The sequence below is a fragment of the Micromesistius poutassou genome (assembly GCF_964030765.1).
Source record: "Micromesistius poutassou genome assembly, chromosome: 5".
Lineage (NCBI taxonomy): Eukaryota > Metazoa > Chordata > Actinopteri > Gadiformes > Gadidae > Micromesistius > Micromesistius poutassou.
The window spans coordinates 8,144,488-8,170,113 of NC_140275.1; the positions used below are offsets into that span (position 1 = coordinate 8,144,488).

At 49.5% G+C, this 25,626-nt stretch overlaps 4 protein-coding genes across 5 annotated transcripts in view; 3 read left to right on the plus strand and 1 right to left on the minus strand.

The window, feature by feature from the left end:
* Positions 1-104: 104 nt before the first annotated feature.
* ube3b (ubiquitin protein ligase E3B) lies at positions 105-14,225 on the plus strand. Its single transcript, XM_084467994.1, has 28 exons — positions 105-284; positions 389-518; positions 668-838; positions 967-1,084; positions 1,336-1,395; positions 1,476-1,580; positions 2,082-2,178; positions 2,765-2,850; positions 3,005-3,087; positions 3,593-3,698; positions 3,815-3,935; positions 4,307-4,484; positions 4,840-5,006; positions 5,411-5,578; positions 5,677-5,848; positions 6,236-6,354; positions 6,869-6,983; positions 7,645-7,744; positions 7,985-8,104; positions 8,366-8,542; positions 9,364-9,474; positions 9,956-10,093; positions 10,367-10,432; positions 10,531-10,589; positions 11,076-11,258; positions 11,794-11,905; positions 12,795-12,887; positions 13,382-14,225. The coding sequence occupies exons 3-28, from the start codon at positions 678-680 to the stop codon at positions 13,571-13,573; spliced, it is 3,207 nt and encodes a 1,068-aa protein (XP_084324120.1). The 5' UTR covers positions 105-284; positions 389-518; positions 668-677; the 3' UTR covers positions 13,574-14,225.
* Positions 14,226-16,896: 2,671 nt separating this feature from the next.
* On the plus strand, positions 16,897-21,162 carry aldh3b4 (aldehyde dehydrogenase 3 family, member B4; the record flags this gene model as incomplete). The annotated part of the gene is made up of 10 exons (XM_084468951.1): positions 16,897-16,958; positions 17,049-17,244; positions 17,395-17,505; positions 17,776-17,896; positions 18,554-18,639; positions 18,824-18,905; positions 19,440-19,829; positions 20,501-20,667; positions 20,745-20,844; positions 20,963-21,162. The coding sequence occupies 10 exons, from the start codon at positions 16,897-16,899 to the stop codon at positions 21,160-21,162; spliced, it is 1,515 nt and encodes a 504-aa protein (XP_084325077.1).
* A 488-nt stretch (positions 21,163-21,650) lies between these two features.
* On the minus strand, positions 21,651-23,546 carry mmab (metabolism of cobalamin associated B). Its single transcript, XM_084468279.1, has 9 exons — positions 23,422-23,546; positions 23,141-23,202; positions 22,971-23,064; positions 22,833-22,890; positions 22,681-22,753; positions 22,498-22,595; positions 22,148-22,212; positions 21,981-22,040; positions 21,651-21,868 (listed from the first exon to the last, which is right to left on the minus strand). The coding sequence occupies exons 1-9, from the start codon at positions 23,523-23,525 to the stop codon at positions 21,784-21,786; spliced, it is 699 nt and encodes a 232-aa protein (XP_084324405.1). The 5' UTR covers positions 23,526-23,546; the 3' UTR covers positions 21,651-21,783.
* A 209-nt stretch (positions 23,547-23,755) lies between these two features.
* The window catches only part of mvk (mevalonate kinase), a 48,294-nt gene continuing 46,423 nt past the window's right edge, over positions 23,756-25,626 (plus strand). Inside the window, exon 1 of one of the 2 annotated variants that reach the window (XM_084468514.1) lies at positions 23,756-24,144. In XM_084468514.1, the coding sequence (XP_084324640.1) occupies positions 24,067-24,144 (78 nt within the window). In that variant the 5' untranslated portion in view covers positions 23,756-24,066. The remainder of the gene's footprint in view (positions 24,145-25,626) is intronic. The other variant, XM_084468513.1, reaches the window with a different exon arrangement.

The window sequence follows — 25,626 nt, forward strand, 5'->3', positions numbered from 1 at the left end:
CTAAAACGATCCGGCCTCTACGGCAGAACTCTAGAATCTTTCCTCGGTTCCGCTCAAGCCTCAGTAAACCACTATCAACAATGGAGGACGATTCAAACGACGATAACATATACACTGGTGTTCAGAAACGACGTGTTTGAATTTGTTTCACGTTTCGATGTTAATAATATCTCGATTTTGATCAAACAAACAGAAAACGCCACCCGGAATCATGGAGTGCAACACCGGGGATTAGCGTCTGCGGTCCATGGACGAGCGGCTGTTATTGTTTACATCTCCATACGGTACGACCGCGGCTTATGTCACTCCCCAGAGCCTCGCCTGTCACCTGAACGATGCTGCTCATTGTCTGACGCTTCTTGTGATGTTACTTTTGTGTCTAACCCAGCCGGCTGTCCTCGGATATGATCAGTCGATCAGGGGTGTTGGCGTCCCTCCCAACGTGGATCTCAAGGACACACTCATGAGCCAACATCTCCAGCTCCATCTCCTGTGCCTCTGATCGCGATCTATCGCAGGTAATCCATCACTTCGGTCTAATGAGTCAGTGACCCTCTTCAACCCGTCCCTCGCACCACCAGGGTCCAGGGGACGTGTTTCCCCCGATAGCGTCAATCCTCGTTTCCTCTCTGTTTGTTCCGTGTCTCCGGTGTGCCTCGGGGAGCAGGAGCACCGTCATGTTCAGCGCCACTCAGAGCTCCAAGTCGGAGTTCCTGGACCGGGCCCGGCAGGCCCGGGAGGAGCGGCAGGGCTCCCGGGAGAAGGAGCGCTGCGCCACGCTGGTCCAGGCTCTGGTGCGACGGTTCCTCTGTCGCTGCCGGCTGCAGAAGCAGCTACGGTGGGTTACTTAAATCATTAACGTCATGGTATTGTCACCATGGTAAATAAAGTCACGTAATAAGAATTGCCAAATATTCGCTTTGTATCATCTTTTTAAATGAATGTGTTGTTATTTGTGATCACTAGGAAAGACGTGGACGACTATTTCCAAGCCTCTGAAAGCGGGACAACCAAGCGGAATGCACTATCAATTTTCAAAATCGCCCGGAAACTGTTATTTGTTTATGCTCCTGAGGATAAGTTGGTGAGAAATTATCATTTATTTTATAATCTGTAGTAGAAGGCTTTTTATTTATTTATCTTTGACGAGAATGTATGTTTTTGAAAAGATGAATACAGATTTCTTCCTGTCAAGTTTTGTTGCTCACGTTTTCTCGACCACTCTAAGGCATGTGAATCCTCTGGTGATATACGTGTATAGGTATACCTACATATACCTCGTGCTTCTTGTTCTAGAAACAGGAATGTTGTTTTTATTCTGTTCCCACTCTGCAGCGCTTCGAGAAGCTCTGCCGAGCCGTTCTGAGCAGCATGGACGTTGAGAACGAACCCAAAGTGAGCCGGCTCTGAAACGTCCGCCGCCGCATCGATGTTCAACCTGGACTGTAGGGGTGACTGTTGTCTTTACCTTCCAGGTGTGGTACGTGTCCTTGGCGCTTTCCAAAGACCTCACCATCCCCTGGATCAAACAGATCAAAGACGTGTTGTGGGTCTGCTGTCAGCAGCTAAAGAAGCTCAAGGTAAAAGAGTTCACATTAAAGCAGATCACTGGTTCATGGTCCCCATAGTTCACAGTAAAGCAGATCACTGGTTCATGGTCCCCATAGTTCACAGTAAAGCAGATCACTGGTTCATGGTCCCCATAGTTCACAGTAAAGCAGATCACTGGTTCATGGTCCCCATAGTTCACAGTAAAGCAGATCACTGGTTCATGGTCCCCATAGTTCACAGTAAAGCAGATCACTGGTCATGGTCCCCATAGTTCACAGTAAAGCAGATCACTGGTTCATGGTCCCCATAGTTCACAGTAAAGCAGATCACTGGTTCATGGTCCCCATAGTTCACAGTAAAGCAGATCACTGGTTCATGGTCCCCATAGTTCACAGTAAAGCAGATCACTGGTCATGGTCCCCATAGTTCACAGTAAAGCAGATCACTGGTTCATGGTCCCCATAGTTCACAGTAAAGCAGATCACTGGTCATGGTCCCCATGAGTGTGACCTGTTCTCTGCTCCTCCCAGCCGGACATCCTGCAGGACAACAAGCTGGTGACGCTGTACCTCAGCATGCTGGTCACATTCACAGACACCTGCACGTGGAGGCTGGTCCGAGGGAAAGGTCAGTCTGCTGCGCACCCTAGGAGATGATGATCCTTCTGGAACATCCTCCCTGAGGAGGGTTAAAACATCACACCTGTGATGTTTTAAAAAGCCTTTTAAAATAAGTTCAACGCTCCCTTTGTTGTTGTTGTTTTTGTAGTTGATGTTGTTGTTTTCATTTGTGATGTGAAGCTCATCTTGTTGACATCACCCTAGTCCCAGGGCTCTGGAACCTCCCAGCTCATTTCTAACGGACATTATCAACAAGCCAACCAAAATGCCTCTGGTTCGATTGGACAGACCTTCTGCCAATCAGAGCAACGACACGCGTGATGGCAGCCGTACCGGTTGTTCATGAAAAGGCCTTACCATTGGGCACTCCTCTTGACACTCATGTATTAAATCCGCCCCATATTAAATGAACGGCTGTGATTGGCCCAACCCTGGCCAGGTCTGCCTGAAATCTGGCTGAGCAGATAAAACATGAGATAGTTCTGGCTCCAGGCTGCATTGTTGTGCCTTTGTGAATGAAATGCGCTATGTAAATAATACTATTTCACTTGACGTGATCGTTACTAACCTGTCCTCTCTAACATGGTCTCTAGGAGAGGCTCTGAAACCAGCTCTGACGAGAATCTGTGAGAACATCATGGGCCACCTCAACCAGAAGGGCTTCTACTCTACACTGCAGGTTACAGGCCTCACCCTTTTAATGGTCCCCCTTATGTCTCACTGAGAAGCAGCATGAAAACGCATCAAATTCCAGACCGGGGAATGGATTATTGTTTGACCAACCTTCTGCTGATGCTGCCCTATCCTAACATCCCTGGTTGTGGTTGTCATAGATACTGCTGACCAGCGGTCTGGCTCGCTCCAGACCCTCCCTGTCCAAGGGCACCCTGACCGCCATCTTCACTTTGTCTTTGAGGTGAGCCAACGTTCCACTGGTAACCCTTCTATGTATCTATGTATCTATGTTCATCTTGTAACCCTTCTATGTATCTATGTATCTATGTTCATCTTGTAACCCTTCTATGTATCTATGTATCTATGTTCCACTTGTAACCCTTCTATGTATCTATGTATCTATGTATCTATGTTCATCTTGTAACCCTTCTATGTATCTATGTATCTATGTTCATCTTGTAACCCTTCTATGTATCTATGTATCTATGGGCATCTTGTAACCCTTCTATGTATCTATGTATCTATGTGCATCTTGTAACCCTTCTATGTATCTATGTTCATCTTGTAACCCTTCTATGTATCTATGTATCTATGTTCATCTTGTAACCCTTCTATGTATCTATGTATCTATGTTCATCTTGTAACCCTTCTGTGTATCTATGTATCTATGTTCATCTTGTAACCCTTCTATGTATCTATGTATCTATGTTCATCGGCCCTTTGTAACCGGTCCTGGTCGTTTGCAGGCCAGTCATTGCCGCTCACTTCTCTGACAACCTTCTGAGATCGTTCCTCCTTCACATCATGTCGGTTCCGGCCATCGTATCTCATCTCAGCGCTCTGACTCCAGAGGTAAACACGCTCTAGATAGACTGGACTATGTGTGTCACACCGGAACACAGAAAATACAATCAAACTCATGGCCCACCTCCATTAACTAACTCTGAATAATCTCTTTATTCTCACAGTGCATGGCCTCTCTCCAAACTCATGACATGCTTCGCAAGTTCATCTTGTTCCTGAGCCGGGAGGAGCAGTGTGTTGATATCTGTGTGTGTCTGGAGGGGAGCCACACGCTATGCCTGCTGGGTAAGCCTCTGTTAACCAAACACTTTGAGTCACACTTACAAAGCGCCGGTAGAAAACGGTTGTGGGACGGTTTTCTACGTCTCCACTATTAAACTCTATTAGAATTTTATCCAAAGCACCGTGAACTGAACATGTGGATTCTAGATCATTCTCTAGTGTAAACAGGGACACACACACACACACACACACACACACACACACACACACACACACACACACACACACACACACACACACACACACACACACACACACACACACACACACACACACACACACACACACACACACACACACATGTGTGACTCCTGTTCAGTGACTCCTGGTCTGAAACGGCTTTGTAGTTCCTCACGTTGTCTCCTCCACCACAGGTAACCTGATTCACCTGGGCTTCCTGGACGAGAAGGTCCTGGAAGAGGAGGCCAACCATTTTGTGAAGGACCTGACGGACATGCTGTCCTACTGCCAGAGATACGTGTCCCAGAAGAAGTCCAACCTGACCCACTGGCACCCGGTGCTGGGCTGGTTCTCCCAGACCGTGGACTACGGGTGAGTTATGAAGAGGGAGCACATTTATTTATTAGTACATTAATCATTTATTAATCTCCAGCACACTGCTTCTGATGACCCTAGTTTATTTTATTTTATTGATTGTTTTGGCATAGTTGTAGTTATTATCGTTTCTATTTGACTCATGTATTTGTACTTATATTTTCTTGTTGGATTTGCACTGTACTCTTGTCTGATTCTGCTGTAAAAGCAGGATTTGAGGATTAGTAAAGTCTTGTGTCACACTGACCGGGGGTCTGTCTGTCTGTCACACTGACCGGAGGTCTGTCTGTCTGTCACACTGACCGGAGGTCTGTCTGTCTGTCACACTGACCGGGGGTCTGTCTCTCCCCAGGCTGAATGAGTCCATGCCTCTGGTGACCAAGCAGCTGCAGTACCTGTGGGGCACGGCGGTCATCCGCACGCTCTTCAGCGACGTTCTCTCCAAGAAGCTGGAGAGCCAGGAGCCGTCGCCGTCCGCCCAGCAGCCCAGCACCTCCCAGAACAACCTGCCCGTCAAGAGTGAGGCCCCTCTCTGATTGGTGGATTCAAGAGCCCTCCGTGAAGCGCAGATGTCACTCACTGTAGTGTGTGTGTGTGTGTGTGTGTGTATGTGTGTGTGTGTGTGTGTGTGTGTGTGTGGGTGTGTGGGTGGGTGTGGGTGTGTGGGTGGGTGGGTGGGTGTTTGTCCAGCCAAAAGGTGACATGTGGTAAAGATAGTAAACAGGTTGAATAGATGAGGTTGTTCCACGTTCTCTGAGTTGTGACGTGGTTCCAGGTTCTCTGAGTTGTGACGTGGTTCCACGTTCTCTGAGTTGTGAAGTGGTTCCAGGTTCTCCTCTGAGTTGTGACATGGTTCCAGGTTCTCTGAGTTGTGACGTGGTTCCAGGTTCTCTGAGTTGTGACCATGTTCTCTGTATTCTCAGGCCTCTTCAAGAGGGCATTCCAGAAGTCGGCGTCGGTGAGGAACATCCTGAAGCCGGTGGGCGGGCGGCGGGTGGACTCGGCCGAGGTGCAGAAGGTCTGCAGCATCTGTGTCCTCTACCAGACCGCCCTGTCCACGCTGACACAGATACGGCTGCAGATCCTCACCGGTCAGCACACACACACACACACACACACACACACACACACACACACCTACACACACGCACCAGCAGAGTGTGATGATGTTGACGCGGTGCCCCCCCAGGTCTGACCCACCTGGACGAGCTGCTGCCCAAGCTGTGGGCCTTCATCTGTGAGCTGGGGCCCCAGGGGGGCCTGAAGCTGTTCACCGAGTGCCTGAACAACGACACGGACGAGTCCAAGCAGCTGCTGGCCATGCTCATGCTCTTCTGCGACTGCTCCCGACACCTCATCACGTGAGGGGATTCATCCATTCATTTATTCATTCACACATTCATGCATTCATTCATTCACACAGTGTTATTGGTCGCTGCCCGTTGTGAAGGAAGTCTAATCCCAGATATGATATCCTGAAGTTAAGATACATTATGTGAAGGAAGTTTAATCCCAGATATGATATCCTGAAGTTAAACTATTTAACGTCTCCTTCCCACGAGCCGGGCGGCTCCACATGTAGGATGGAATCTTGTTGTTTTGAGATCTGTTCCTCAGAATCTGAAAATGTTATTTGCCAAAATACAAAATGTACAAAGAATTGATGTTGGTATCCAGTGTGCGTTCAGCGTGATGAAGAAACATCGTAGATGATGGTAACAGCGTCTCTACGTGATGATGTGCTGTAGGATCCTGGACGACATCGAGGTGTATGAGGAGCAGACCTCCTTCAAGATCGAGGAGCTGCTCACCATCTCCTCCTTCCTCAACACCTTCGTGTACAAGATGATCTGGGACGGCATCCTGGGTAGGACCTGCTGCAAGAGCAGCCTGATACAGCCACATACTATAACACATACTATACTGGTCTGATACTGGTCTATAGAGCAGACATCCTGGGTAGGACCTGCTGCAAGAGCAGCCTGATACAGCCACATACTGGTCTATAGAGATACTGGTCTATAGAGATACTGGTCTATAGAGCAGATACTGGTCTATAGAGCAGATACTGGTCTATAGAGCAGATACTGGTCTATAGACCAGTATCTGGTGTGTATAGTGTGGTGGTATACTGGTGTGTATATAGAACAGTATCTGCTCTATAGACCAGTATCAGACCAGTATAGACCAGTATCTGGTGTGTTTCCTGCAGCCTCACACCAAATACTTATTATTTCATATTGGATTATTCAAGTGCAGCTTCTTTATTTCATGTATATTCAAGTTCATGTTGTGTCAATAAGATAGATAGAGATATAAAAAGATGTGTTCACCCTGTGCTGTAAACGATATAAGCAGCGGCTTCATGTCTTCCTGAACAGAGAACGCCAAGGGGGAGAAGCTGGAGCTGTTCCACAGCGTCCACGGCTGGCTCATGGTGCTCTACGAACGCGACTGCCGCAGGAAGTTCACCCCCGAGGAGCACTGGCTGCGCCGGTGAGACTTCCTGTCCCTCCCCCTGTGTATAGCTTCAGTCAGGAGGGCTACGGACCAGGACCAGGACCAGGACCCTAAGCCCCTCCCCCTGTGTATAGCTTCAGTCAGGAGGGCTACGGACCAGGGGGCACTTGGTTCAAACCCTTGGACCGTCCTCCAGCTCCCCCTGTGTGTAGCTTTAGTTAGTAGTTTAGTCATAGCTTTAGGTAGTAGTTTAGTTATAGCTTTAGTTAGTAGTTTAGTCATAGCCTTAGGTAGTAGTTTAGTCATAGCTTTAGGTAGTAGTTTAGTCATAGCTTTAGGTAGTAGTTTAGTCATAGCTTTAGGTAGTAGTTTAGTCATAGCTTTAGTGTATTGACCACTTGGTTCTGTCCTTCGTGCCTCCAGTGACAGGTATCACCTCTCTGGGGGGTCTCTGGATAATACATCAGTGTTTTGTCCCCTGATGGTGTCCAGGGACCTGATACATCAGTGTTTTGTCCCCTGATGGTGTCCAGGGACCTGATACATCAGTGTTTTGTCCCCTGATGGTGTCCAGGGACCTGATACATCAGTGTTTTGTCCCCTGATGGTGTCCAGGGACCTGATACATCAGTGTTTTGTCCCCTGATGGCGTCCAGGGACCTGATACATCAGTGTTTTGTCCCCTGACGGTGTCCAGGGACCTGAAGCCCAGCCTGCTGTTCCAGGAGCTGGAGAAAGGGAAGCGACGCGCTCAGCTGCTGCTGCAGTACATCCCTCACGTCATCCCGCACAAGAACGTACGCACACCGCTCGTTACTCTGCCCCCCAGGGACGCGTTCTGTGGCCCCGGCCGCAAAACTACACTTTGACATTTTAATTACCTCTTGAAATTAGTTATTAATAGTTTTTTCTTAAAAACAAATTATTGCATCTAAATGCCGTGACTTTTGAACCAGTTTTTAGCTCTTTGATTAAACTTGATCTCCGGGCTGCGCGCCGCGTTCCTTAACGGTTCTCCTGTTCTCGGTTCCCCCCAGCGGGTTCTGCTGTTCCGGAACATCGTCACCAAGGAGAAGGAGAGCCTGGGCCTGGTGGAGACCAGCTCCGCCTCGCCGCACGTCACCCACATCACCATCCGCCGCTCGCGCATGCTGGAGGTAGAAGGGCCGCGAACACAGAGAACCACGAGTACCGAACCAAAGCACACAGTGGAAGAGAACCAAAGCTCTGGTGCACAGTACAGTAGAAGTCAAAGTGTGCAAATCTTTAATTCGAGACACTTGATATTCCTGCGACAAGGCAAGGGTGAACTTTTGTAAAGAAGATAAAATAAAGAAGCGACAGGTATATAGAAAAGTAGCAACATAAAGTGACCAACTGTGGAGAAGACAGCGATCCCAATATGACCTCTGATCTAGGACGGCTACGACCAGCTCCGCCGACTGCCCTCCAACTCCATCAAGGGCGTGATCCGGGTGAAGTTCGTCAACGACCTGGGCGTGGACGAGGCGGGCATCGACCAGGACGGCGTGTTCAAGGAGTTCCTGGAGGAGATCATCAAGAAGGTGTTCAACCCAGCACTCAACCTCTTCAAGGTACGCCGGTAGCAACCTTCATACACACAGAGATACACTCACCAGAGGACGTGATACACAGACACACACTCACCAGAGGACGTGATACACAGACACACACTCACCAGAGGACGTCATACACAGAGATACACACTCACCAGAGGACGTGATACACAGACACACACTCACCAGAGGACGTCACACACAGACACACGCTCACCAGAGGACGTCACACACAGACACACGCTCACCAGAGGACGTCATACACAGACACACACTCACCAGAGGACGTGATACACAGACACACACTCACCAGAGGACGTCACACACAGACACACACTCACCAGAGGACGTCATACACAGACACACACTCACCAGAGGACGTGATACACAGACACACACTCACCAGAGGACGTCATACACAGACACACACTCACCAGAGGACATCACACACAGACACACGCTCACCAGAGGACGTCACACACAGACACACACTCACCAGAGGACGTCATACACAGACACACACTCACCAGAGGACGTCATACACAGACACACTCACCAGAGGACGTCATACACAGACACACTCACCAGAGGACGTGATACACAGACACACACTCACCAGAGGACGTGATACACAGACACACACTCACCAGAGGACGTCATACACAGAGATACACTCACCAGAGGACGCCAAGAGAAAAGGTTTGTTGTAAGATGCTCTTTTAGGATGGTGACAGAGTGCCCTCAGTCTTCTTCTGCTGCCGACCCCAGCTCTGACCTCTGACCTCTGATCTCTGACCTCTGACCTGTGACCTCTCTCTGTGTGGAACACGTCTCCTCAGACCACCAGCGGAAACGAGCGCCTGTATCCCTCGCCCACGTCCTACATCCACGAGAACCACCTGCAGCTCTTTGAGTTTGTGGGCAAGATGCTCGGGAAAGCCATGTATGAGGTAGGATGCAGAGGAACCTCACTCCTTCACTCCTTCACTCCTTCACTCCTCCCTGTAGTGAACACTATCTGTCACACTGTGAGGTACGATGTTGTCAGAGGAACCTCACTCCTTCACTCCTCCCTGTAGTGAACACTATCTGTCACACTGTGAGGTACGATGTTGTCAGAGGAACCTCACTCCTTCACTCCTCCCTGTAGTGAACACTATCTGTCACACTGTGAGGTACGATGTTGTCAGAGGAACCTCACTCCTTCACTCCTCCCTGTAGTGAACACTATCTGTCACACTATGAGGTAGGATGTCGTCAGAGGAACCTCACTCCTTCACTCCTTCACTCCTCCCTCTAACATTTGTGATGACCTCCATACGAGCTGAGGGTCCTGCTGTCTGTCCAGGGGTGTCTTATTCCCACTGTTAACTGTGTCATGCGTGCTGATGGTCCTGCTGTCTGTCCTGCCGGACTCTCCTGTCTCTCCAGGGCATCGTGGTGGACGTGCCCTTCGCCTCGTTCTTCCTGAGCCAGGTGCTGGGCCACCACCACAGCTCCTTCTACAGCTCCATCGACGAGCTGCCCTCCCTGGACTCTGAGTTCTACAAGAACCTCACCTCCATCAAGGTCAGACCCCTAACCCTAACCCTCCATGTGGGGTCAGAGCCCTAACCCTAACCCTAACCCTAACCCTCCATGTGGGGTCAGAGCCCTAACCCTAACCCTCCATGTGGGGTCAGAGCCCTAACCCTAACCCTCCATGTTGTCTTATCCCTCCTGCTTGTGTCTTATCTGAACTTGTTTACCCATAAGATTAAATAACTCTGATCTTATCCTGGTGTTCAGTTGAGGAGACGCTGGATGTAAAGGTAAATAACGTAGTGTGATGTGTTGTTCCAGCGTTACGATGGAGATGTAGGAGATCTGGGGCTGACGTTATCCTACGATGAGGACGTCATGGGACAGGTGAGGCACCAGAACCAGAACCAGGGTCTGGAGACCTCCGTTGGCATGATTTGATAATTCAGTGTAAGCCCATACTAAGATCGATGTCCGCTTCACAGCTGGTTTGCCACGAGCTGATCCCAGGAGGAAAGACCATGGCGGTGATTAACGAGAACAAGTGAGTGAACACAAACGGACCTCCACTCATTACTACCTCTACCGTCTCCCCACAGCTCACTGAGACTGCATAGCACCCCCCACACCCACTCGTACTCATTCTATGTACGTCCTGGCAACTAATAGGACTGAGCATAGAGTAGCCTCTTATCCTAGCTGTTGTATACAGGGAGCGGGTTAACCTAGTGATGGTTAGTGTATACGGGGAATGGGTTAACCTAGTGATGGTTAGTGTATACGGGGAGCGGGTTAACCTAGTGATGGTTAGTGTATACAGGGAGCGGGTTAACCTAGTGATGGTTAGTGTATACAGGGAGCGGGTTAACCTAGTGATGGTTAGTGTATACGGGGAATGGGTTAACCTAGTGTTAACCTAGTGATGGTTAGTGTATACGGGGAGCGGGTTAACCTAGTGATGGTTAGTGTATACGGGGAGCGGGTTAACCTAGTGTTAACCTAGTGATGGTAAGTGTCGTCCCGTCCTCAGGATCAGCTACATCCACCTCATGGCCCACTTCAGGATGCACACTCAGATCAAGGAGCAGACGGGCGCCTTCATCCGCGGCTTCCGCAGCATCATCAACCCCGAGTGGCTGCACGTGTTCTCCACGCCCGAGGTGCAGCGCCTGGTGTCCGGGGACAACGCCGAGATCGACCTGGACGACCTCAAGTAGGGCCCGCCGTGACCCCCCAAGACCGCCCAGGACCCCCCACTCCACCCCCCCATGACCCCCACATGACCCCCCACTCCACCCCCACATGACCCCCCACTTCACCCCCCCCATGACCCTGCATGACCCCACAATGAATATGGACCAATATGAATATGACCCCCACATGACCCCGCTCATGACCCCCACATGACCCCCACATGACCCTGCTCATGACCCCCACATGACCCCCACATGACCCCCCTGATGAGCCCTATCATGACCCCCACATGACCCCGCTCATGACCCCCACATGACCCCCACATGACCCCCACATGACCCCCCTGATGAGCCCTATCATGACCCCCACATGACCCCCCTGATGACCCCCACATGACCCCCACATGACCCCCCTGATGAGCCCTAGATGTTCCTGATAAGTGCCAGCTGCTTGGGGTGTTTTATTTTTCTGAATCGTGTTCTTTTTATTCACTGGAGAAGTCAGTTTTGAAGTGCGGAGGTGTTCGATCAATGCAGAATGTGTGGTCTCTGCAGGAAGCACACGGTGTACTACGGGGGCTTCCACAGCAGCCACCGCGTCGTCATCTGGCTCTGGGACATCCTGTCCAGTGACTTCACCTCCGAGGAGCGAGCCATGTTCCTCAAGGTGGGCTCCACCGCCCCTCCAGAGCGCATCATATTATATATATCATCAATATATACCAGAGCGCATCATATTATATATATCATCAATATATACCAGAGCGCATCATATTATATATATCATCAATATATACCAGAGTGCATCATATTATATATATCATCAATATATACCAGAGTGCATCATATTATATATATCATCAATATATACCAGAGTGCATCATATTATTATATATCATCAATATATACCAGAGTGCATCATATTATATATATCATCAATATATACCAGAGTGCATCATATTATTATATATCATCAATATATACCAGAGTGCATCATATTATTTATTATTATATATCATCAATATATACCAGAGTGCATCATATTATATATTATTATATATCATCAATATATACCAGAGTGCATCATATTATATATTATTATATATCATCTAATATATACCAGAGTGCATCATATTCTATATTATTATATATCATCAATATATACCAGAGTGCATCATATTATATATTATTATATATCATCAATATATACCAGAGTGCATCATATTATATATTATTATATATCATCAATATATACCAGAGTGCATCATATTATATATATCATCAATATATACCAGAGTGCATCATATTATATATATCATCTAATATATACCAGAGTGCATCATATTATATATTATTATATATCATCAATATATACCAGAGTGCATCATATTATATATTATTATATATCATCAATATGTACCAGAGTGCATCATATTATATGTTATTATATAATGTTCCTGTTGTGTTCCTCATGTGGTCCTGATGTGGTCCTGGTGTGGTCCTGGTGTGGTCCTGGTGTGGTCCTGATGTGGTCCTGATGTGGTCCTGGTCCTCAGTTCGTCACCAGCTGCTCGCGCCCCCCCCTGCTGGGCTTTGCGTACCTCAAGCCTCCGTTCTCCATCCGCTGTGTGGAGGTGTCTGATGACCAGGTGAGCGTCTGCGTGTGATTGGTTGGTCCTGATGAGTCGTATGAGATGTAAAGAATCAATACAGTCCATGTATCTACACACACAATAAGGAATGTCAACCAGAGCTCCACCTTTCAGACCGTTGAGGACCTTATTGAAACACTTGAAGCAGTGATCGTCGTGGCGTTGGTGCTTTTCTCCAGAGCCACTTACAATCAGTACATTAGTCAGGAGTCAGGAGTGTGTACATTAAGTGCTAGGACGTACAACACACAATAAGTGTGTACAATAAGTGCTAGGACGTACAACACACAATAAGTGTGTACATTAAGTGCTAGGACGTACAACACACAATAAGTGTGTACATTAAGTGCCAGGACGTACAACACACAATAAGTGTGTACATTAAGTGCCAGGACGTACAACACACAATAAGTGTGTACATTAAGTGCCAGTACATTAAGCTCAAGTCTCCATGACTCCATGACTAGCTCACGTCTGGTCCCTCCCTGCAGGACACCGGGGACACGCTGGGCAGCGTGCTGCGGGGCTTCTTCACCATCCGCAAGAAGGAGCCGGGGGGCCGGCTGCCCACCTCCTCCACCTGCTTCAACCTGCTGAAGCTGCCCAACTACAGCAAGAAGAGCATCCTGAGGGACAAGCTGCGCTACGCCATCAGCATGAACACCGGCTTCGAGCTCTCCTAGCCCCCCGCCCCGCCGCCCCGTCCCGGACCCCCTCCGGGTCTGGACCCCCCCCTCCGGGTCTGGACCCCCCCTCCGGGTCTGGACCCCGTTGCCGGGACCCCCTGTTCCTTCCCCGACCCGACCGGAGGGTCTCGAACACAAGAGGGCGACAGACTCTTGGGTCTATTGTTCCCTCGGGGGCGGTGGGCGCTGCTCTTCGTCTGGAGGTTCTGGTGGTCCCTGGTGGTCCGGGGGAGGGGACCCTACACCCCCCGCCCCACGTCTGTCTCCAGATCTGATCTGCAGAGGTTTAAGTCCATGAGCCGGTGGCTCTGGTCCTCAGGCCTCAGACGGGGTCCTCCTCCTCCTGTCTGAAGGGGGAGGGGCCAAAAGCAGTACAGATGTAATGCAAGCCATGAGACGTTAGATTCAGTCCAGGAGGCCAATAGAGGACCCAGTCACACGCAGAGCGTCTGAGCTCTCTGCTGGGATCTGCCCGTTGCAGAGTGCTGCTGAGCACCGTGCACTTTTTACCAAGAGGAGACTAATCATCAGCATGTTGTCCACGTCCGTGAAGGATGAACCACGAGTGTTTTTGAGACATGGCTTTTTACGCTCTCTGGATGACGATGTCTCCACCCCCCCCCCCCCCCTCCCCTATCCAAGACACTAAGACCCCAGCCCCCCCCCCCCCCCCGGGACCCTGTCCTCACAGCCGACTGTCCGTTGACCCCTAACTATTGTTTGCTCCTGCCGTTGGTTCTCAGCCCCACCATGTCCCTGCAGACCCTCCTCATCCTCATCACATTAGGACTTCAGGAGGAGACCACACATCGCCCCCCACCTCCCCGGAACAATGCTCAGTGCCTCATGTCTGATCCACCTCTAGAACGCTAGAACGTCTTTCTTTCAAAACGGAACCAAGAAGTCGTTCTTTGGAATCAAGCCATACACTCCAGGTCAGCCCCCTGCTCCGCTACCGACTCAAAGAAAGAAAAGGCTCTTCAGACGACCACCACCACCCACCATGTCCCACAGCTACTGAAGAGGAAGAGGGCCTCTTTGTCTGAGTGGACTTTAGAAGCCATGTCGAAACAGATCTGGAGGAAAACCTCCCTGATGTCAGAACGGTCCATTCACTCGATCCAACAGCTTGTTTTGATGTCCTGCTTCTAGAGAGTTCTTCTTCTTGCACACTAATACTGTCGACTGTTGTTTTTTTTTTCATGAAGAGATTAGTACCGAATGTTTTGCTGAAAGTCTTAAAAATGTATTAAACAGGGTTGATCGGTTCCCAGGTCAGGACCATTCTTTAAAAAATGTTTTAGAAGAAGTGAATAAACTCAACAAACAACTTTAACTTGCTAAGATCTCCTATTATGCAAATCTTATGTTGGATGGTTAATTTTTATAAGCAGGCACCCCGACTGGATACAGCTTGAGACTCTGACACTGACCTGACCTGAGGAACCAGAGTTCAACCACAGACTACAGACCTGAGGAACCAGAGGTCAACCACAGACTACAGACCTGAGGAACCAGAGTTCAACCACAGACTACAGACCTGAGGAACCAGAGTTCAACCACAGACTACAGACCTGAGGAACCAGAGTTCAACCACAGACTACAGACCTGAGGAACCAGAGTTCTACCACAGACTACAGACCTGAGGAACCAGAGGTCAACCACAGACTACAGACCTGAGGAACCAGAGTTCAACCACAGACTACAGACCTGAGGAACCAGAGGTCAACTACAGACCTGAATGAGAGGATTCTACCAGGCAGAGGAGGAACGCCTTCATAGCATGTTGGTCTTGGGTGACAAGGTTACTCATCAGTTTTAAATGATGTCAAGAAAATCGACAAACGATACAGACTGCACTAAACTCTCCAGTGGACTGCTGAATCTTGCTTTATAAATCAGTTTTTTTGGAATTGCGTTTTAAAAAGGACTTTGGAAATGTGTTTCTCTTTTCATGGTCCCTGGCTACGTGGTCTGAAGACTCCCAGTGTTTAAATGATCCTTCTGTAAGATGATAGTATTCTGATTGAATACGTTAACATAGCCTAGTTCCTCATGTATCCTATTATATAAAACCTTTACCTAACACATGGAGTTGGTCGATCATTCCTGTGTTGTCTCTGTTTGGATGTACCTCTTCACATATACATGTTATAGATATAGTATATAGTATAGTATATATATATTTAGCTCAGTATTGATTCATTGATCCCAACACCTGCATCCTGTGTGTGTTGACCTCCCGACCTGAGCTCCTCTCCGTCTTCACTTGATCCACACCGGTAGGTTTCATAACGCTGTTGTCCTCACGGCCCGGGGCGATGACCGGCTGACCCCAGTCTGAGCACTCCCGCGTCCTGCAAGTTGAATGCAGCATGGACTCTCTCTGTAAGGCGTCCTGTGTAGTGATCTACCACATGGACTCTGTAAGGCGTCCTGTGTAGTGATCTACCACATGGACTCTCTCTGTAAGGCGTCCTGTGTAGTGATCTACCACATGGACTCTGTAAGGCGTCCTGTGTAGTGATCTACCACATGGACTCTCTCTGTAAGGCGTCCTGTGTAGTGATCTACCACATAGACTCTGTGAAGCGTCCTGTGTAGTGATCTACCACATGGACTCTCTGTAAGGCGTCCTATGTAGTGATCTACCACATGGACTCTCTCTGTAAGGCGTCCTGTGTAGTGATCTACCACATGGACTCTCTCTGTAAGGCGTCCTGTGTAGTGATCTACCACATGGACTCTCTGTAAGGCGTCCTGTGTAGTGATCTACCACATGGACTCTCTCTGTAAGGCGTCCTGTGTAGTGATCTACCACATGGACTCTCTCTGTAAGGCGTCCTGTGTAGTGATCTACCACATGGACTCTCTGTAAGGCGTCCTGTGTAGTGATCTACCACATGGACTCTCTGTAAGGCGTCCTGTGTAGTGATCTACCACAGACTAACCTAAGAGAGCTCTGATGGTTCACAATGCTGCCAAGGTAAAAAAAAAAAACCGAATATCAAGAATAAAAATAGTTATTCACTTGTTCATTCATTTATTTTGTACTCAATATGTTATGCGCTAATGTAGTTCCTATATAACTAATACCATATGTTTCACATGCATTCCAAATATGGCTAAATACTTACTAGGCCTACAAATCCATTTATTTTAGTTTCATCATCACTTCAGTTTCATCATGTTGAGTTGAGCTGTAATCCAGCAGTCAGCTGACTGTTGTGCTAAACCGGTCCATAACTCGGGTATTTAAAGGCCCCCCTGGGCCACTGAGACATGTAGACCTCACCAGCCCTGTGTAGAGCAGTGACACCATGAGTGTCAAAGTCAAGGCATGCTTGGCTTGTCAGAGGAACGGCCGAAAAACATGTAGAAGGTCGGAAAATATTTGATTGTTATTATCATGTATCAATGGTGCGTGAATACTCCTGTCCTCTGCTCTAACTGATGACCGGCCGTGTTCCAGAACCCGGCTGGGGGAGGCCTGTCTGAAGAGCCAGCCCTCTGAGTGTGTCCAGATGCTGAGGAGGGCCAGAGCGGCCTTCAGGTCGGGCTGCACGGCCCAGGACGGCTTCAGGCTGGCCCAGCTGCAGGCGCTGGTCGCCATGCTGGAGGAACACGAGGGTGACTTTGTGGACGCTCTGGGGAAGGACCTCCATAAGGTGACGGTTCTCCTCGCGGTTCTCTTGTAATCAGAGAGTTGAACGTGCTTTGTTCATGTCGTGTTTGAATGGAAGATGAAGCGATGATGCAGATTGCAGTAAGCATGAAGGGCTCAAGCTTGTGCGCTGTTGTCCTGTGTGGTGACTCAGCCCCGCTTTGAGACCGTGGTGTCAGAGCTGATCCTGGTGAAGAACGAAGCTCTGCACGCGATGGCCAACCTGAAGCAGTGGATGCAGCCTCGGCAGGTGGAGAGGACTCTGGTGAGGTCCCTGTTCTGTGTTAATAGTTCTCACAGCATTGCCCGGATTACCCCATGAATCATGCAACCTTCAGGGCAGACCATTCTGTACCCCACAACAAAGCGATGCATTGTCCGTCGACAGCCACAATCAGATTACGCTTCCACGCGTTGTTTCCTCCTGCTGAGATTAAACTGGTCCCATGTTGTTTGTGTTGGTTTGCCTGCATACCAATGAACTCTTACGACCTGTGTGTGTGTGTGTGTGTGTGTGTGTGTGTGTGTGGTGCAGGCCACCACCCTGGACCAGAGTCTGGTGGTCAGCGAGCCCCTGGGCGTGGTCCTCATCATCGGGGCGTGGTGCAGCCCGGTGGAGCAGGCTCTGGGGCCCCTGGTGGGGGCCATCGCAGCAGGTCAGTGGACAACATGACTGAGTCTACTGAGCCACAAAAGACTCAAGACTCACTTGATCAGATTCACCTGGACTCTGCATAGCCTCCCCCTTACCCCCACTCCCCTCTTACCCCCACTCCCCTCTTACGCACTTGTTGTGTGTTGTACGTCCTGGCACTTAATGTACACACTTATTGTGTGTTGTACGTCCTGGCACTTAATGTACACACTTATTGTATGTTGTACGTCCTGGCACTTAATGTACACACTTATTGTGTGTTGTACGTCCTGGCACTTAATGTACACACTTATTGTATGTTGTACGTCCTGGCACTTAATGTACACACTTATTGTGTGTTGTACGTCCTGGCACTTAATGTACACACTTATTGTATGTTGTACGTCCTTGCACAAAAAAAGCATTGTGTAGCATCTTATCCTAGCTATCTTTGTTGTATACAGGGAATGGGTTAACCTGACGATTATTGGTTCTATTAACATCCTTACTGTACCAACAGAGATATATTGTTGTTTCTATTTCTTCTGACAAATGTACTGATTGTAAGTCGCTTTGGATAAAAGCGTCCTTATCTACACTTCCACGCTCCCAAATGCCCTCACTGTAAATGTAAATGTTTTACCAATCACACGACACTTCTGCTTCTCGGTGTGATAAGGGAACTGTGCCCTGGTGATCCCCTACGAGCACACCTCCCACACAGCCCAGCTGCTGCAGCGGCTCGTCCCCTCCTACCTGGATAATGTGAGTATCGATGCCGATCTATTCCAGAGCCTTCTCCGTTGAGAGACGCTGGAGCTGGGCTCCAGTGTCTGAGACCCTTTCTGGGGTCGGATATCATCTGATTCCATTTGCTCTGGACCTGTTGGGGTGGTTTTATTGAGGAGAAGCCGACTGTATCCACTGTCCTCCCTGAACCGCTCTGCAGGAGTGCTACCACGTGCTGTTTGCTGGTGTGAATAACTTGGCTGAGGTGGTGGAGCTCAGATTTGATCACGTCTTCTTTATAGGTACAAAATATTCTCTATTGTCATTTCATTCTTACCTGAATTATCTGTTAAGAAAAGTGAATTTGTAGGTGTCCTGTACTTTATGCTATGACGCCCAAACTGAACATGATCTCCATGACATAACCCTGTGACATAACCCCTGTGACATAACCCCCATGACATAACCCCCATGACATAACTCTGTGACATAACCCCTGTGACATAACCCCCATGACATAACCCCATGACATAATCCCTGTGACATAACCCCCATGACATAACCCCCGTGACATAACCCCCGTGACATAATCCCCGTGACATAACCCCCGTGACATAACCCCCGTGACATAACCCCCATGACATAACCCCCGTGACATAATCCCTGTGACATAACCCCCATGACATAACCCCCATGACATAACCCCTGTGACATAACCCCCGTGACATAATCCCCATGACATAACCCCCGTGACATAATCCCCATGTTTCATGTTTTGTGCATCTTCTGATTGGCTGCTGCTGCGTCAGAGTAACCGGCCGTCCGTCCGTCCATAGGGGGCCGAGAGGACGGGCGCCGCGTGGCGCAGGCGGCCGCCCTCACCCTGACCCCCGTCACCCTGGTCCTGGGGGGGAAGAACCCGTGCTACGTGGACCGGCAGTGTGACCTGGCCGTGGCCGCGCGCCGCATCGCCTGGGCCCGCTTCCACAACGCCGGCCAGAGCCTGGTGGCCCCCGACTACGTGCTGTGCCACGAGGCCGTCAGGGAGGCGCTGGTGCGGGCGCTGAAGTGCTGCGTGTCGCGGTTCTACGGGCCGGCGCCTCAGGACTCGCCCAGCTACGGCCGCATGGGGGACCCCCAGAGCTTCAGCCAGACCCGGGACCTGCTGTGGAGGTCTGGGAAGGTGGCGGTCGGGGGGCAGGTGATCGAGGCGGAGAAGTACATCGGTGACTCTTCTGTACTCATCACTTTGTAATAAGAAGTACATCGGTGACTCTTCTGTACTCATCACTTTGTAATAAGAAGTACATCGGTGACTCTTCTGTACTCATCACTTTGTAATAAGAAGTACATCGGTGACTCTTCTGTACTCATCACTTTGTAATAAGAAGTACATCGGTGACTCTTCTGTACTCATCACTTTGTAATAAGAAGTCTTTATTGATCCCGGGGGGACTTTAGGTGTCACAGCGTACAGGATGCAGTAATTCAGATAAGAATAAAACAAGACAAATAGTGTCTAGCTTTTCATCAAGACTCGTAGGAATGTACATGGGTGGCATTTGGCTCAGGAGGTAGAGCGGGTTGGCTGGTAACCCGAAGGTTGCTAGTTTGATCCCCTAGTTTGAGTGTCAAGGTGTCCCTGAGCAAGGCACCTCACCCTGACTGACCCGCTGGCTGTCGCCCTGCGTGGTCGACTCCGCCGTCGGTGTGTGAATGTGTGGGTGAATGTGAGGCAGTGTTGTAAAGCACTTTGAGCGGCCGCTGGATTAGAAGAGCGGGGTGTAAATGTAGTCCATTTACAGCAGATGAAGGTGAACATCAGCAGTGAATGCTACAACGTTCCCTGTTGCTATGGTTGCTGCTGATGAACAGCGTTTGTGTCCCCGCCCCGAAGCGCCGACTATCATGACGGGCGTGGTGGAGTCGGACGCCGTCATGCAGCAGGACGCCAGCGGGCCGCTGCTCCCCGTGCTGGGCGTGGCCGGCGTGGACCAGGCCGTGGCCTTCATCGGCCGCCGGGAGAAGCCTCTCTGTGTGTACGTCTACTCCAGCGACGACAAGGTGAGCGCCGCCGCGTCCCGCCCCCGCGTTACCCAAGAGCCTCAGTGTGTCTCTCTATTAATCTCCATGACAACCAGGTCATCGCCAGGCTAATGAGCGAGACCTCGAGCGGCGCCTTCTGCGCCAACGACAGTGTGGTGCAGAGCATGATGGTGGGCCTGCCCTGCGGCGGCGTGGGTGAGTCCCGCCCCGCAGTATGCGCTGATGAATGGGACGGCTCATTGTGCCGTCATGGGGGGGCGGCGGCAGCAATACATCAACCTCTCCCCATGTCCCCCCCCCCCCCCCCCCCCAGGAGCCAGCGGGATGGGCTCCTACCACGGCCGCAGCAGCTTCGACGCCTTCTCCCACCGGAAGTCCTGCCTGCTGCGCGGCACGCGCTTCGAGTGCGTCACCTACCTGCGCTACCCGCCCTACGAGGACCGCAGCCTGTCTCTGATGGCCTGGGCCAGCGCGCTGTCCCAGAGGGGCCAGGGCTGGTGCCACATCCTGTGATAGGCTAGTCACAGGAGGCTAGTCACAGGAGGCTAGTCACAGGAGGCTAGCCACAGGAGGCTAGCCGGCGGGCTAGTCACAGGAGGCTAGCCGGCGGGCTAGTCACAGGAGGCTAGCCGGCCGGCTAGTCACAGGAGGCTAGCCGGCGGGCTAGTCACAGGAGGCTAGTCACAGGAGGCTAGCCGGCGGGCTAGTCACAGGAGGCTAGCCGGCGGGCTAGTCACAGGAGGCTAGCTGGTGCCACTGTGGGGAGGAGTCCTTGATGTCTGACTGCTCCTCACTACGACCTGACATTCACACACAGGACCACGGCTCCCTTAACCCTTCAGACAGGACGGGGGAGAATGACCACAGGCTTAATGTGGCTGAACTCAAATCATGTTTAGTCTTGAAGATTAATTTTTCCACTCCAACATTGTTCCGTGTTCCCCTCGACTCCACGCCAATCAGAAGAAAAACACACAAGCATTTTGAATACTGTGGTTTTATTCTGTTAATATAATCGGAAAACACAACGTCAGCATCTTTCATTTCTTTGTCTCATTCCACGTCCATGGTTCCTGGTCTGTCATGAGGGTCGCTGGTAGATGGTCTCCTTGGTCGTCCATGGTTCCTGGTCTGTCATGAGGGTCGCTGGTAGATGGTCTCCTTGCTGCCCTCCTTCATGGCCGCGTAGCGGGCCACAGTGAACAGGTAGTCGCTCAGTCTGAGGGGAGGGTTTGTGTTCAGATAAGCTTATTATTAGTATTTTTATTATTTTATTATTATATTATTTTTTTTAAGATATCCATTGATGTCCATGAACCTTTCAAATGTACCTGTTCAAATATTTTGCGACGTTTGGGTCGACTTCGCCTGAGCGAACGATGGGAGAAACCCTAAAACAAGAGCAAGGGAACCATTAAATACTTAAAGAGTTTAGAGGAGCTTCAAATAGAAAGGAGGCCAAACCGACCAATAGAAAGTACAACGCGGCCGGACTGACCTGCGTTCTGCCCGGCGACAGATCGTCCGGGCAACGTGGAGCGCAGCGCTGCTCTTCCCGCCAGACTGGTTCAAATAAATAACATTAGTGGACCAATCAGAGCTGGACTTACAGGCAGTATGAAGCTACTTAGAAAGGAGACTTACAGGCAGTATGAAGCTACTTAGAGAGGAGACTTACAGGCAGTATGAAGCTACTTAGAGAGGAGACTTACAGGCAGTATGAAGCTACTTAGAGAGGAGACTTACAGGCAGTATGAAGTTGGTTACAGAGGAGACTTACAGGCAGTATGAAGCTACTTAGAGAGGAGACTTACAGGCAGTATGAAGCTACTTAGAGAGGAGACTTACAGGCAGTATGAAGTTAGTTAGCGGTGGCAATTCGTTGGTGAATTCATCGATCCATGTTTCCAGTTCTGTGATCGGCTCGGGGCTGAACGCTGTTTTCTCTAAAGGAACAAAACTGCAGTTATATTTCAGTTCAGGCTAAAAAAGAAACTACTAATCCCAGATGGGCTTTTGGGATTTAATTACTTCTGTGAATCTCTCTGGCTGAGGACACCGGCGTGGCAACGTTCGATCCCACATCTTGTAAAACGCACTGGATCTGGAGAAAGAACAATCACATTCAGCACCGGGTGGAGACACCATCAGAAGACGCTGGTGAGCAGGAGGCTTGACGGCACCTTGTCCAGCTGGTGGGTGAAGGAGTGACCTTTGTCCAGACAGAATTCCCGGGCCAAGCTGTGATGGGGAACAACTGCGGTCACATTACAGAACTGGACGACGTTGTCAAGAATTAGTGGGTCCACATTATCGATTACCCTAAGGCTGTAGACAACTCATCTGTGGTACCCAGCGCCTCAAACACCTGGTCCTCTTTGGGTCTCCTCTCCCCCGTGAAGGTGCTGGAGAAACCTTCAGGGCAGAGAACGCGTCAGATGGACCTTAAAGAGGAGGCTAGCTGTGTTGTCATAGAAACAGAGCAGCTTGCCTTTGTCTCCGGTCTTGGTGTAGATCTTGGGGACTCTGCTGTCTCCATCAGTGGAGTAAGGGCTGGGAAATGAAGAGCAGCATCAGAGTCTACAAAACACACGGCCTACTTAGGGATTAGTTCGTTCACTGTATCAAGCTATAGACTTGGTTTGTCAAGGGGGCAAGATGTTATATGACTGACCCCCAAACCTACCAGCGTTAGGTTACAGAACAATGAGCTTGTTACCAGAGGTTTAAAGTCTGACAGCTAAAAAAATAGAGAATGAAATGCACATATACCTTCTGCATACGCCGAAAAACGTTTCTGTGGACCGCCGATGTAAACATGTGCCTCTCCTTATCATCAAACGCAAATTTAACACCTTGAGAACGAATGATGCCATTGTAAATAAACTTCGCCTTTTTTTTTTTTAATCTTTCCGTCTCTCCGTACGAATGTACGGAGAGTCCGAAGGGACAAAGAGAAAGGCGAAGGAAAGTCTAACATCGCACGACCAATGGTGCGAGTGTCGCCGTATGCGTCAATGGAGAATCCTTGGCGGTGATTGGATAGAAGTATAAACATGTGACGAGTTAACGAACGCTCATTGGCTGCCCTAAACCTAAACCATACGAGCCCCGCCCCTTTCCTGGTCTGTTGTTCCTCAACTCTGACTTCACGTTTCATTCACTCTTAATCTAACAGTGCAGCCTTTAAAATCGCTCTTCTTCTGTTTCGTTGTAAAAAGTAACGTTCGATAGGGGTGAACTCGAGTTGAGTGTACGAGGCGTCTCCACGGCTGTCACATCACATTAGTGGTAGTTCCGACAAACACACACACACACACACACACACACACACACACACACACACACACACACACACACACACACACACACACACACACACACATGTTGTGAACCTCAGAAGGTAAAGAAACACAAATGCATGTCCGACACTGCATCATCTCCGCGCCAGGAAAGGCCATTCTGCACGGAGAGCATGCGGTCGTGCACGGAAAGGTGGGTGTGATTATATACTTTATATAAAGTGCCTCTAAGTAGACCTGACAGTATGTTGCGTTGCTTTCTGTCAGTTGTGCATAAAGCCTTCTAAAGGCTCTGATTGGAGCTCCTTTGTGTACTGTCATCTGTAGATTGATTGTTTGCACCGTTGTAAGTCGCTTTGGATATAAGCGTCTGCTAAATTCCCTAAATGTAATTGTAAATACAAAATCAAAATGTTCTCATTGTAACTGGAACCAGAATCAATACATAATCATTGAGAATACTCAATAACTCATGTCAAAGTGTCTATCATGGGGATAATTACATCTGGGCATAATAAGGACGTTGCAGGACCATTATTATGAGGCTTCTCCGGGTGCTTAGATCATACCAGCATGATTTGGCACCAATTCAGTTAGAGAGGAGAGACCTGCATGTTGTATTCTTGGATCTGGCTAATGCTTTCGGGTCAGTACCACATAGTCTGTTATGGGAGGCCTTTGATTACTTCAGAATCCCAGGTAGCATTAAAAGCCTAGTTAAAGCATACTTTCTGGATATTCAACTTTGTTTTACTACGGCAGAGTACACCACAGGGTGGCAACAGCTCGAGATAGGAATCATGGCGGGGTGTACAATCTCCCCACTCACTTTCACAATGGCGATGGAGGTCATTATCAGGGCCTCTAAGGGGGTAGTGGGTGGGGAGGGGATGCAGGGAGGGCCACGCCTCCCCCCAATTAGGGCCTACATGGACGACATGACAACCATGACGTCAACCGCTCCATCCAAGTTAAATAGCAATCTGCAATGGGCTGGAATGAAGGAGAAGTCAAGTAAGTCTAGGAGTCTCTCAATCGTTAAAGGGAAGGTAGCAGATAAGAAGTTTGCTATAAATGAAGAGGTGATGCCGGCTAATGTGGCCATTGACGGTGTATCAAGGTCCTCTGTCAAAGGTAGAAAGGATGGAAAAAATAATCAACTCTTTTGTCAGAAAATGTCTCGGAGTCCCACGCTGCCTAAGCAGCGTAGCCTTGTATGGGAAGGGCATTGTAGAGTTGGCAATATCTAGTCTGACAGAACAATTTAAGTGCGCTAGACTGGAAATGACTCTTACTCAGTCCAAGGACCCAGTGGTGAGGAGGGTTGCACCCACAGTTAACGCAGGGAGGAAATGGAAACCAAAACAAGCGGTCCAGCAAGCTCAATCAGCGCTTAGGCATAGGGATATCATGGGCCATGTTCAGCATGGGGGGGCTTCGGGAGGGACGCAGGTAAACCCTCGTGGGGTAAGGCTTCTGCAGGAGAAAAGAGGAAAATGGTAGTGGAGGAAATCCATAGACAGGAGGAGATTGTAAGATGTACTAAGGCAGCGTCGCAGGCTAAACAAGGGCAGTGGGTGAACTGGGAGGGAGTGGAGAAGAAGAAGATAAAGTGGAGAGATCTATGGAGCATGGGGGCTAGCAGGATCAGATTTATGATAGGTGCTACATATGA

Coding starts and splice junctions, on each gene's coding strand:
- ube3b (XM_084467994.1), top strand. CDS start 678: ATGTTCAGCGCCACTCAGAGCTCCAAGTCGGAGTTCCTGGACCGGGCC. Junction 3,088..3,592: donor ATCTTCACTTTGTCTTTGAG/GTGAGCCAACGT, acceptor GGTCGTTTGCAG/GCCAGTCATTGCCGCTCACT. Junction 3,936..4,306: donor CCACACGCTATGCCTGCTGG/GTAAGCCTCTGT, acceptor CCTCCACCACAG/GTAACCTGATTCACCTGGGC.
- mmab (XM_084468279.1), bottom strand. CDS start 23,525: ATGGCATCATTCGTTCTCAAGGTGTTAAATTTGCGTTTGATGATAAGG. Junction 22,041..22,147: donor TGTCGCCGGGCAGAACGCAG/GTCAGTCCGGCC, acceptor CTCTTGTTTTAG/GGTTTCTCCCATCGTTCGCT. Junction 21,869..21,980: donor GTCGCAAAATATTTGAACAG/GTACATTTGAAA, acceptor CCCTCCCCTCAG/ACTGAGCGACTACCTGTTCA.